The 12,400-nt window shown below is 42.9% G+C and overlaps 1 protein-coding gene across 1 annotated transcript in view; it reads right to left on the bottom strand.

Moving 5' to 3' along the window:
• The window catches only part of LOC120057047 (flotillin-2a-like), a 40,273-nt gene extending 36,238 nt beyond the window's left edge, over positions 1–4,035 (bottom strand). Inside the window, exon 1 of the mRNA XM_039005426.1 lies at positions 3,794–4,035. Within this exon, the coding sequence (XP_038861354.1) occupies positions 3,794–3,842 (49 nt within the window). The 5' untranslated portion in view covers positions 3,843–4,035. The remainder of the gene's footprint in view (positions 1–3,793) is intronic.
• Between the last annotated feature and the right edge of the window lie 8,365 nt (positions 4,036–12,400).

Genomic DNA, 12,400 nt, shown 5'->3' with positions numbered 1-12,400 from the left:
TGACAAGCCAAATTTCTTCAGCCTCCTGAGATGGAAGAGGCGCTGTTACGCCTTCTTCACCACGCTGTCTGTGTGGGTGGACCATTTCAGTTTGTCCGTGATGTGTACACTGAGGAACTTAAAACTTTACACCTTCTCCACTACTGTCCCGTCGATGTGGATAGGGGGGTGCTCCCTCTGCTGTTTCCTGAAGTCCACGATCATCTCCTTTGTTTTGTTGACGTTGAGTATGAGGTTATTTTCCTGACACCACACTCCGAGGGCCCTCACCGGCGTGCATGGCCATGCAGTCATGGGTGAACAGGGAGTACAGGAGAGGGCTGAGAACGCACCCTTGTGGGGCCCCAGTGTTGAGGATCAGCGGGGTGGAGATGTTGTTTCCTACCCTCACCACCTGGGGGCGGCCCGTCAGAAAGTCCAGGACCCAGTTGCACAGGGCGGGGTCGAGACCCAGGGTCTTGAGCTTAATGACGAGTTTGGAGGGTACTATGGTGTTAAATGCTGAGCTGTAATCGATGAACAGCATTCTTACATAGTTATTCCTCTTGTCCAGATGGTTTAGGGCAGTGTGATTGTGTCGTCTGTGGGTCTATTGGAGTGGGTCTAGGGTGTCAGGTAGGGTGGAAGTGATATGATCCTTGACTAGTCTCTCAAAGCCCTTCTTGATGACGGAAGTGAGTGCTACGGGGTGATAGTCGTTTAGCTCCGTTACCTTTGTTTTCTTGGGAACAGGAAGAATGGTGGCCCTCTTGAAGCATGTGGGACCAGCCGACTGGGATAGGGATTAAACACACCAGCCAGCTGATCTGCGCATGCTCTGAGGATGCGGCTAGGGATGCCGCCTGGGCCGGAAGCCTTGCGAGGGTTAACATGTTTAAATGTTTTACTCACATTGGCTGCAGTGAAGGAGAGCCCGCATGTTCCGGTAGCGGGCCGTGTCAGTGGCACTGTATTGTCCTCAAAGCGAGCAAAGAAGTTGTCTGGGAGCAAGACGTCGGGGTCCGCGACGGGGCTGGTTTTCTTTTTGTAATCCGTGATTGACTGTAGACCCTGCCACATACGTCTCGTGTCTGAGCCGTTGAATTGCGACTCTACTTTGTCTCTATACTGACGCTTAGCTTGTTTGATTGCCTTGCGGAGGGAATAGCTACACTGTTTGTATTTGGTCATGTTTCTGGTTGCCTTGACATGATTAAAAGCTGTGGTTCGCGCTTTCAGTTTTGAGCGAATGCTGCCATCAATCCACGGTTTCTGCTTGGGGAAGGTTTTAATAATCACCGTGGGTACAACATCACCGATGCACTTGCTAAAAAACTCGCTGACCGAATCAGCATATACATCAATGTTGTTGTCTGAGGCTATTTGGAACATATCCCAGTCCACGTGACCTAAGCAATCTTGAAGCGTGGAATCAGATTGGTCGGACCAGCGTTGAACAGACCTGAGCACGGGCATTTCCTGTTTTAGTTTCTGTCTATAGGCTGGGAGCAACAACATGGAGTCGTGGTCAGATTTGCCGAAAGGAGGGCGAGGGAGGGCTTTGTATGCGTCGCGGAAGTTAGAGTAGCAATGATCCAGAATGCTTTCAGCCCGTGTCGCGCATTCGATATGCTGATAAAATTTAGGGAGCCTTGTTTTCAGATTTGTTACAGCTACAATAAATGCAGCCTCAGGATATGTGGTTTCCAGTTTACATAGAGTCCAATGAAGTTCTTTCAGGGCCGTCGAGGTGTCTGCTTGGGGGGGGATATACACGGCTGATTATAATCTAAAAGAATTCTCTTGGTAGATAATGCGGTCGGCATTTGATCATAAGGAATTCTAGGTCAGGTGAACAAAAGGACTTGAGTTCCTGTATGTTGTTATGATCACACCACGACTCGTTAATCATAAGGCATACACCCCCGCCCTTCTTCTTACCAGAGAGATGTTTGTTTCTGTCGGCGCAATGCGTGAAGAAACCGGGCCCACACGTATCCCGAGTGAGCCATGTTTCCGTGAAACAGAGAATGTTACAATCTCTGACGTCTCTCTGAAAGGCAACCCTTGCTCGAATTTCATCTACCTTGTTGTCAAGAGACTGGACATTGGCGAGTAGTATACTCGTGAGCGATGTGCCCGCCTACAGAGCCTGACCAGAAGGCCGCTCCGTTTGCCCCTTCTGCGGCGCCGTTGTTTTGGGTCGCCTACTGGGATCCGATCCATTGTCCTGGGTGGTTGTCCAAACAGAGGATCCGCTTCGGGAAAGTCGTATTCCTGGTCGTAATGTTGGTAAGTTGACATTGCTCTTATATCCAATAGTTCTTCCCGGCTGTATGTAATAAGACTTACGATTTCCTGGGTTACACCAAACACAGCCTAGTTACTCTTGAATAGCAAATTGAGGCCTATCCTTGAAATAGCCTAATTGAAATGGCATTGTAATCTTTCTAGGCATACACACAACAAAACGTAGCAACATGGCTTCCATTTAATTGCCGTTATCCAGTCATGCTGCTACAGATCAGGGTCTGCAAAGACTGAAAGGGGGGGTCGATAAGGTTACATAATCAGGATATCATTTTTGAATTTATAATTTCTTATCGTTTTGATAATTTCTCAATATAATGTTTGCGGTAGTTGCCTGTATCTGCACCAAAACCCCAGTATTTTTCCTTCATTGCTTGTTCTCCATTTTCTTTTTAAACAGGGAGCCAATTTGTTTTCAGCACTTTTATTTCCATGACTGATCAAAATCAAAAGTTGTTTTCTCATGGCTCTTTCTTGTCCCTCTGCAGCAGACATATGGTGAGTAATATGTTTAGAACATCGAATCGCAATAAAATCACAGTATCGAATAGCAATACATATAGAATGTGAGAATCGTGATACAAGTATCAGCACCTAAGTATCGTGATAATATCCTATTGTGAGATCCCTGGCAATACCCAGCTCTAGTTCCCAGACCTTAAAATACCTAACGCTACATCTGTAATGTTTCTAACTCAACTCATACAGATGAGATAGCCTAGAGCACATTAGGCCTACTTCCACAAATTCCATTGGCTTGTTCAGGTTTCACATGTCACTGCAACCTCTCTCCCATACTGCCACTCAGCAAATAGAAGGCTACAGTTTAAGATAGACTAGCTATATCTGTCCAACAGTTATTACAACCTATTAATAACTGATTAATATGTCCTTGTTTTTTATATCCTATGTTAGTTATATTACGTTTAGAGTTGTATTTATAGGTATTTCATGGGTAATACTCCATTAGTTGCAATCACTGAGGCTATAACATATCAGGCCAAATTTCATATAATTTCATCTGTATTATGCAATCTGGCCTGACATTTGTGGTATGAATATATGGGCCTGACATACGGTAATATGCATCCCCCCACTATCATACTCCCTTCCCTCACGACTCGGATACCGTCATTCATAATCACAACGTTCCTATTTCCCAAACTAGAAAATCGCATCAATGACTTGGTTGAACACGATCCCTTATTCATATCAGCATAAATGCGATGTAACGTTGTGTTGTTTACAATCATATGGTGGTTAGGAGAAGTGTGGCATATTGAAATCAACACAAAAAACGTTAGCTGGAAGCCAAAATAAAATATAGCCACCGATCGAAAGCCAGAGCAGCATCTGAATTCGTAGCTAATGACAAAATGAGGTTATCCATTGTGAATAACGCTGCAATGTGCGTGGCACTGTGTAAATAAGAGGTGAAAGTAGTTAACTAACGTTAAATTACAATTCCCAAAGTTGAAGATGAATGTAATTTAACGTTACGTACCTGAAACCACAAGGGCCTCATTTGGTCCAACTGTGTGGCAATTACCCATGTTATTTAAAAACACGGATCCCAAACCAAGTGCCTAGGTCGCCTACAAATCTGTTGCAACACAACCGACAATAAAAACCCAACGTAACAGACCGATTTCTCTCGTCTTCGAAGCCGTTACCTGCCCCGCCCCTATCATTATGAGAGAAGAGGTCCCCCGGGATTTCACCTCGGCCGACCTCAAAACAAGAGGGGTCCAGCTGCGACGTCATCTCTCAGAGCAGTCATCCCTCAGGGTCTCTATGCTGCCATCTACTGATATGACATCTCTCAGTGCGTTGCAGAATGACAATCCAAAGAGTTGTATAATTAAACCAAGATAGACCACAGCCTGTCGTTTCAAACGGAATCAAATGCGTCATAGTGGGCAGAACAAGCAAGGAGGTGGGCAGAACCAAGCACAAGCTAGCGAGATCCTATTGGCGTGTTCTAGAACACATTTGCTAATTTCCGTTACGGAACGCCTACTCTGTGAAGTGCGCGTGTGCAATAACTAAATTCGCCTTTGCACTCCTAAACAACGCATTTTTTTTTTACTTTAGCAAAGGGTAAAGTCTATACAACTTAGTCCACTCTGTTAATAACAGATTATAGTTTTGGGAACCGGAAACTATATTGAGATCAAATGTTTCATTGATTATAAATCGCTCCCGAGTGGCACGGTGGTCTAAGGCACTGCATTTCAATGCAAGAGGCATCACTACAGTCTCTGGTTTGAATCCAGGCTGTACCACATCCAGCTGTTATTGGGAGTCCCATAGGGCGGTGCACAATTGACCCAGCGTCGTCCGGGTTTGGCCGGGGTAGGACGTCATTGTAAATAAGAATTTGTTCTGAACTGACTTGCCTAGTTAAATAAAGGTTAAATACAACAACAAAAAATTAGCAGAATGTTGACCAAAATCCATCTTGTTCAATCTTCTCCCATTGTCGACCACTGGGCTTCCTCTCGCTACCATATTTGGTAGTGAGTGGAAACGCCAAGCTGATGCATCACATTTATACATCCGTTGAAATATCTGTCTCATTGTTCTATCTGTTTTAAATATTAAATGACAAACATTGCGCTAGTTGACGTACCTTCCCGCTTGTTTTGTCTCATTGTTCTATCTGTGGCGCATCTTTCAGGAAAAATTGGGGTGTCAAAAGGGGTGGGTGTTTCGAAAGGAACTATATAAAGAGAAGTGGGGGTTTCGAAAGGAGTCTTTTAATAATATGGCTGGGGGGCAGTATTGAGTAGCTTGGATGAATAAGGTGCCCAGAGTAAACTGCCTGCTACTCAGGCCCAGAAGCTAAGATATGCATATTATTAGTAGATGTGGATAGAAAACACTCTGAAGTTTCTAAAACTATTTGAATGATGTCTGTGAGTATAACATAACTCATATGGTAGGCAAAAACCTGAGAAAAAATCCAACCAGGAAGTGGGAAATCTGAGGTTTGTAGTTTTTCAACTCTTTGCCTATCCAAGATACAGTGTGCATTTGGTCCGATTGCACTTCCTAAGGCTTCCACTAGATGTCAACAGTCTTTAGAACCTTGTTTGAGGCTTCTACTGTGAAGGGGGAGAGAATGAGAGTTTTTTCAACCAGAGGTCTGGCATACTGCCATGAGCTCAGTCTCTAGCGCGCCCGTGAGAGTTAGCTGCGTTCTATTGCATTTCTAAAGACAAAGGAATTCTCCGGTTGAAACATTATTGAAGATTTATGTTAAAAACATCCTAAAGATTGATTCTATACAACAGAACTTTTTGACTTTTCGTCGCGCGAACCAAACGCGCAAACAAAAAGGAGGTATTTGGACATAAATGATGAACTTTATCGAACAAAACAAACATTTATTGTGGAACTGGGATTCCTGGGAGTGCATTCTGATGAAGATCATCAAAGGTAAGTGAATATTTATAATGCTATTTCTGACTTCTGTTGACTCCACAACATGGCGGGTACCTCTATGGCTTGTTTTTGTGTCTGAGCGCCGTACTCAGATTATTGCATGGTGTGCTTTTTCCGTAAAGTTTTTTTGAAATCTGACACAGCGGTTGCATTAAGGAGAAGTGGATCTATAATTCCATGTATAACACTTGTATTTTCATCAACATTTATGATGAGTATTTCTGTAAATTGATGTGGCTCTCTGCAAAATCACCAGATGTTTTGGAAGCAAAACATTACTGAACATAACGCGCCAATGTAAACTGAGATTTTTGGATATAAATATGAACTTTATCGAACAAAACATACATGCATTGTGTAACATGAAGTCCTATGAGTGTCATCTGATGAAAATCATCAAAGGTTAGTGATTCATTTTATCTCTATTTCTGCTTTTTGTGACTCCTCTCTTTGGCTGGAAAAATGGCTGTGTTTTTTTGTGACTAGGTGCTGACCTAACATAATCACATGGTATGCTTTCGTTGTAATGCCTTTTTGAAATCGGACACTGTGGTGGGATTAACAACAAGTTTATCTTTAAAATGGTGTATAATACTTTTATGTTTGAGGAATTTTAATTATGAGATTTCTGTTGTTTGAATTTGGCGCCATGCACTTTCACTGGCTGTTGTCAAATCGATCCCGTTAACATCCATCATTCCTTCAATTCTGACCAGTTTCCCTGTCCCTGGACGGTGTTCTCAGGGTGATGAGAGGTGTTGGGTTTGCGCCAGACATAACGTTTTCCTTGATGGCCAAAAAGCAACATTTTAGTCTCATCTGACCAGAGTACCTTCTTCCATATTTTTGTGGAGTCTCCCACATGCCTTTTGGCGAACACAAAACATGTTTGCTTATTTTTTTCTTTAAGCAATGGCTTTTTCTGGCCACTCTTCCGTAAAGCCCAGCTCTGTGGAGTGTACGGCTTAAAGTGATCCTATGGACTTCAATCTCAGCTGTGGAGCTTTGCATCTCCTTCAGGGTTATCTTTTGTCTCTTTGTTGCCTCTCTGATTAATGCCCTCCTTGCCTGGTCTGTGAGTTTTGGTGGGCGGTCCTCTCTTGGCAGGTTTGTTGTGGTGCCATATTCTTTCCATTTTTGAAAAATGGATTTAATGGTGTTCAGTGGGATGTTCAAAGTTTCTGATATTTTTTAATAACCCAACCCTGATCTGTACTTCTCCACAACTTTGTCCCTGACCTGTTTGGAGAGCTCCTTGGTCTTCACGGTGTTGCTTTATTGGTGGTGCCCCTTGCTTAATGGCGTTGCAGACTCTGGGACCTTTCAGAACATGTGTGTATGTATATATACTGAGATCATGTGACAGATTATGCGACACTTGAATTGCACACAGGTGGACTTTATTTAACTAATTATGTAACTTCTGAAGGAAATTGGTTGCACCAGATCTTATTTAGGGGCTTCATAGCAAAGGGGGTGAATACTTTTCTTATTTTTAAATATTTTTTTTTTGGAACAAGTTATTTTTTTCAATTTAAATGACTGGTTGTAATGCAACAAAATAGAAAAAACGCCAAGGGGGATGAATAGTTTTGCATGGCACTGTACACTACCGCATTCCGGTTGGGAACATGGAGAACAGTCCATGGCCTTTTCTCAATTAGATTCCGTCAACTCCTGTGTCCTCTCTCCTCTGTCCTCTCTGGCCTCCTTTTGAAAGGTTACGGAGGAGAGGACGCGAGGAGAGGGATATTCAGACCCTTTGCTATGAGACTCAAAATTGAGCTCAGGTGCATCTTGTTTCCATTGATCATCCTCAATGTTTCTACAACTTGATTGGAGTCTACCTGTGGTAAATTCAAATAATTGGAAGTGATTTGTAAAGGCACACCCCTATATACAGTGCATTCGGAAAGTATTCAGACCGCTTAACTTTTTACCCATTTTGTTACGTTACAGCGTTATTCTAAAATTGATTATATTGTTTTTTCCCCCATCAATCTACACACAATACCCCATAATGGGGGAGTCTCCCATTCTTCTCTGCAGATCCTCTCAAGCTCTGTCAGGTTGGATGGGGAACGTCGCTGCACAGCTATTTTCAGGTCTCTCCAGAGATGTTAGACTGGGTTCAAGTCCGACCTCTGGCTGGGCCACTCAAGGACATTCAGAGACTTGTCCCGAAGCCACTCCTGTGTTGTCTTGGCTGTGTGCTTAGCGTCGTTGTCCTGTTTGAAGGTGAACCTTCGCCCAGGTCTGATGTCCTGAGTGCTCTGGAGCAGGTTTTCATCAAGGATCTCTCTGTACTTTGCTCCGTTCAACTTTCTCTTGATCCTGACTAGTCTCCCAGTCCCTGCCACTGAAAAAACCTCCCCACAGGATTATGCTGCCACCTCCATGCGTCACCGTAGGGATGGTGCCAGGTTTCCTCCAAACATGACGCTTGGCATTCAGGCCAAAGAGTTCAATCATAGTTTCATCAGACCAGATAATGTTGTTTCTCATTGTCTGGGAGTTCTTTAGGTGGCTTTTGGCAAATTCCAAGCTGGCTATCATATGCCTTTTGCTGAGGAGTGGCTTCCGTCTGGCCACTCTACCATAAAGGCCTGATTGGTGGAGTGCTGCAGAGATGGTTGTCCTTCTGGAAGGTTCTCCCTTGTCCACAGTGGAACTCTGGAGCTCTGTCAGAGTGACCATCGGGTTCGTGGTCACCTCCCTGACCAAAGCCCTTCTCCCCCGATTGCTCAGTTTGGCCAAGCGGCCAGCTCTAGGAAGAGTCTTGGTGGTTCCAAACTTTTTCCATTTAAGAATGATGGAGGCCACTGTGTTCTTGGGGAGCTTCAATGATGGCAAAAAAAAATGTGCACCCTTCTCCAGATCTGTGCCTCGACACAATCCTGTCTTGAAACTCTACGTACAATTCTTTCAACCTCATGGCTTGTTTTTTTTCTCGGACATGCACTTGTAGTCAGGAATGGGAGAGTGATTGTTTCCTACAGAGCACAAAATGTGTACATTTCTTGACATCTTTGAAAAGCAAGTCTGGTAAAGATCTTTTTTTGTCTTAAAGAGGCAGTTTTTGTATTTTGAGACAGTTTTGAATAAGCTAAGTAGGCAATAGACAGAGGGGAGCATCATTTGTCTGATTCTCTGTGATAATAGTAAGGGAATAATGCATTTTATTTTGTAAAGTGGTATCTTGCATCAAACAACACAAAAAGTGGATAAACAGGTTAATATCAAGCCCTGTATTCTTTTCTCTCCAAAAGTCTCATGAAATGTAGGCCTACATTCAACACCACACACTGGCCATTGTTTTTAATGGTAGGCCACTCTGGTAGGCCTACATTAGGATCAAATAGCCATCGTATCCTACTTGACCACTGAAACTGTAACTGAAAGCAGGTACAGCCTCAGTGTTCACAGTAAATACGCGCTTGAAGTTCCACAGAATTTTCACAATGTTGAAATTTACGCTCTGCACCAGAAAAAAATTGAGGGAACATTGGGTATTAATACTTTCTGGAGGCACTGTACATCTTTATGTGTGTAACAGTATAACTTTAAACCGTCCCCTCGCCCCGACACGGGCGCGAACCAGGGACCCTCTGCACACATCAACAACAGTCACCCACGAAGCGTCGTTACCCATCGCTCCACAAAAGCCGCGGCCCTTGCAGGGCAAGGTGCAACACTACTTCTAGGTTTCAGAGCAAGTGACGTAACTGATTGAAACGCTAGTAGCGCATACCCGCTAACTAGCTAGCCATTTCACATCCGTTACACTCACCCCCCTTTCAACCTCCTCCTTTTCCGCAGCAACCAGTGATCCGGGTCAACAGCATCAATGTAACAGTATAACGTCCCCTCGCCCCGACACGGGCGCGAACCAGGGACCCTCTGCACACATCAACAACGGTCGCCCACGAAGCATCGTTACCCATCGCTCCACAAAGGCCACGGCCCTTGCAGAGCAAGGTGCAACACTACTTCTAGGTTTCAGAGCAAGTGACGTAACTGATTGAAACGCTAGTAGCGCGTACCCGCTAACTAGCTAGCCATTTCACATCCGTTACATGTGCACTAACTAATATCATAGGATTATTCATTTGGTGTTCAACACATGAGGAAGTGGAAAATCAAAACTAATTAACTAACTAGATTGCTAACTCTAAGTAAAATGTATATAGGTTCAGAACTTTTGTGAAATAGCACAGTTACAAATATATGGCAAATAGAAATCAAACTGGATGGACATCAGAAATAGAGGAAGGCCAGGACTAAAAACAAACAAAATATAACTATTGTAAAATAGATTGTGTCTGTAAAATGTGTATAGTATGTATAAGCTGGAAGTAGAAGCCCAAATGTGTTGTTGTTTATTAGTTTACTCCAATTGGGGATAGGGGTGGTAGGGTTTGTGGGGAATAATAAAGGAAAGGATATTCCAAAAAAAAGTGTATGTGTATTAACACTACCGTTCAAAAGTTTGGGGTCACTTAAATTTCCTTGTTTTTGAAAGAAAAGCACAGTTTTTGACCATTTAAAATAACATCAAATTGATCAGAAATGCAGTGTAGACATTGTTAATGTTGTAAATTACTTGTAGCTGGAATCAGCAATTTTTTTTAGGGAATATCTACATGGGCGTACAGAGGCCCATTATCAGCAACCATCACTCCTGTGTTCCAATGATATGTGGTGTTAGCTGATCTAAGTTTATAATTTTAAAAGGCTAATTGATCATTAGAAAACCCTTATGCAAATATGTTAGCACAGCTGAAAACTGTTGTTCTAGTTAAAGAAGCAATAAAACTGGCCTTCCTTCACGTCAACAGTGAAGAGGTGACTCCGGGATGCTGGCCTTCTAGGCAGAGTTCCTCTGTCCAGTGTCTGTTCTTTTGCACATCTTAATCTTTTATTTTTATTGGCCAGTCTGAGATATGGCTTTTTCTTTGCAACTCTGCCTAGAGGGCCAGCATCCCGGAGTCGCCTCTTCACTGTTGACGTTGAGACTGGTGTTTTGCGGGTACTATTTAATGAAGCTGCCAGTTGAGGACTTGTGAGGTGTCTGTTTCTCAAACTAGACACTATGATGTACTTGTCCTCTTGCTCAGTCAGTTGTGCACCGGGGCCTCCCACTCCTCTTTCTATTCTGGTTAGAGCCAGTTTGTGCTGTTCTGTGAAGGGAGTAGAACACAGCGTTGTATGAGATCTTCAGTTTCTTAGCAATTTCCTGCATGGAATAGCCTTCATTTCTGAGAACAAGAATAGACTGAGAAGTTTCAGAAGGAAGTTCCATGACATGGGCACATCCAGGTTTGAGAGTAGGAATACTTTGAATGCAATTGATAAATGTATTTCATCATCCCTCTCTCTCCTCTTGTGCAACAGGGGATCCTGGTGTTCACAATCATCCAGTTTAAACCAGCCTGCTATGAGGACTACGTGTATCCCCCGTGGGCTCAGGGGATTGGCTGGGTCATCGCCATGGCATCCATCATCTGGATCCCCCTCAGAGCTCTTCTTATACTGTGGGTTCTGCCTGGCTTATTCCATGAGATACTGAATTACTATATACTCATCTGTCAGTCTCTCTCTCTCTCAATCTCTCTCTCTCTCTATTCATCTACCTACCTATAGCATTATTGCAACTTTAGTACAACACCTGCAACCTCCTCAAGAGGTTCTGGTGTAATGGCTATGCTAAGGTGTTGGACAAAATTCAATTTTTGTGTCCTTTTTGCTATGTTTCATAAAAGTTTTGTCTTCCTCCCCCGAGAGATTAGTAAAGTTAATCGCCCCCTATTCACCGGAGAATGAGAAGTCAAAAGTACCATACTACCTGGGGATGGGAGGACAGACATACCCAAACATAGCAGTCATCAGCTGCTTTGCTCCTCTACCAGAGAAGCTTCACATTCAGACAAACCTCTGATACTGACTCTCCCTACTGATGGCCTCTGTGCCTGTGAGGTAGGGACTATGATAGGCTTGGAGAGCCAGGTGAGGGTTCACTCTGTATGTCGAGCTTGATTCACATTGGGGCTGGAAACCAAACTGTGGACTGTCTGTGGCCTCAAGAACTGACCACTATTGGTGTCACTTGAGACTTATACAGTATTACAGATTCATCAATGGGGATGTGGCTTGTTCTCCAAGTGAATGTCAAGACCTTTTTTGAACACTATTATAGTCAATAATGTGAAAACAAATACACAAAATTGATATTTTACATCCAAGAAGCTTACCTACCTCTGTTTTGAGTCATCAGAATGGAATATGATGAGGAGTGGGTAGTGGTAAACATGACGAATAGACCTTAACTAACATGTCCATATGTTGCACTGTCTGAGCTTTGGTATTATGTCACGTAAAAAAAAATATATATAATATGCCACATGTTGCAATGGATAATCTAAGTCAATGATCTTAGAACTGGTTGTTTGGCTACATATTATATATTATGTAAAATATTCATTGCAATCTGACAAAGGGTTACGTTCCGTGACTCATAAATGATAAGTTACCATTGTAAAATGATTGTAAATTATACAGTATATCAACATTTATTTGATATACTGTATATTAAAAGAATACTAAAATAAAATGTTTGAAAGGAAATTTAATCAGGCATAATTATGTCAAGTATTATAAAACCTCA

Source organism: Salvelinus namaycush, chromosome 12 (genome assembly GCF_016432855.1).
Source record: "Salvelinus namaycush isolate Seneca chromosome 12, SaNama_1.0, whole genome shotgun sequence".
Lineage (NCBI taxonomy): Eukaryota > Metazoa > Chordata > Actinopteri > Salmoniformes > Salmonidae > Salvelinus > Salvelinus namaycush.
Note: the sequence above shows the minus strand (reverse complement) of the source record. Positions and strands in the feature narration are given on the sequence as shown.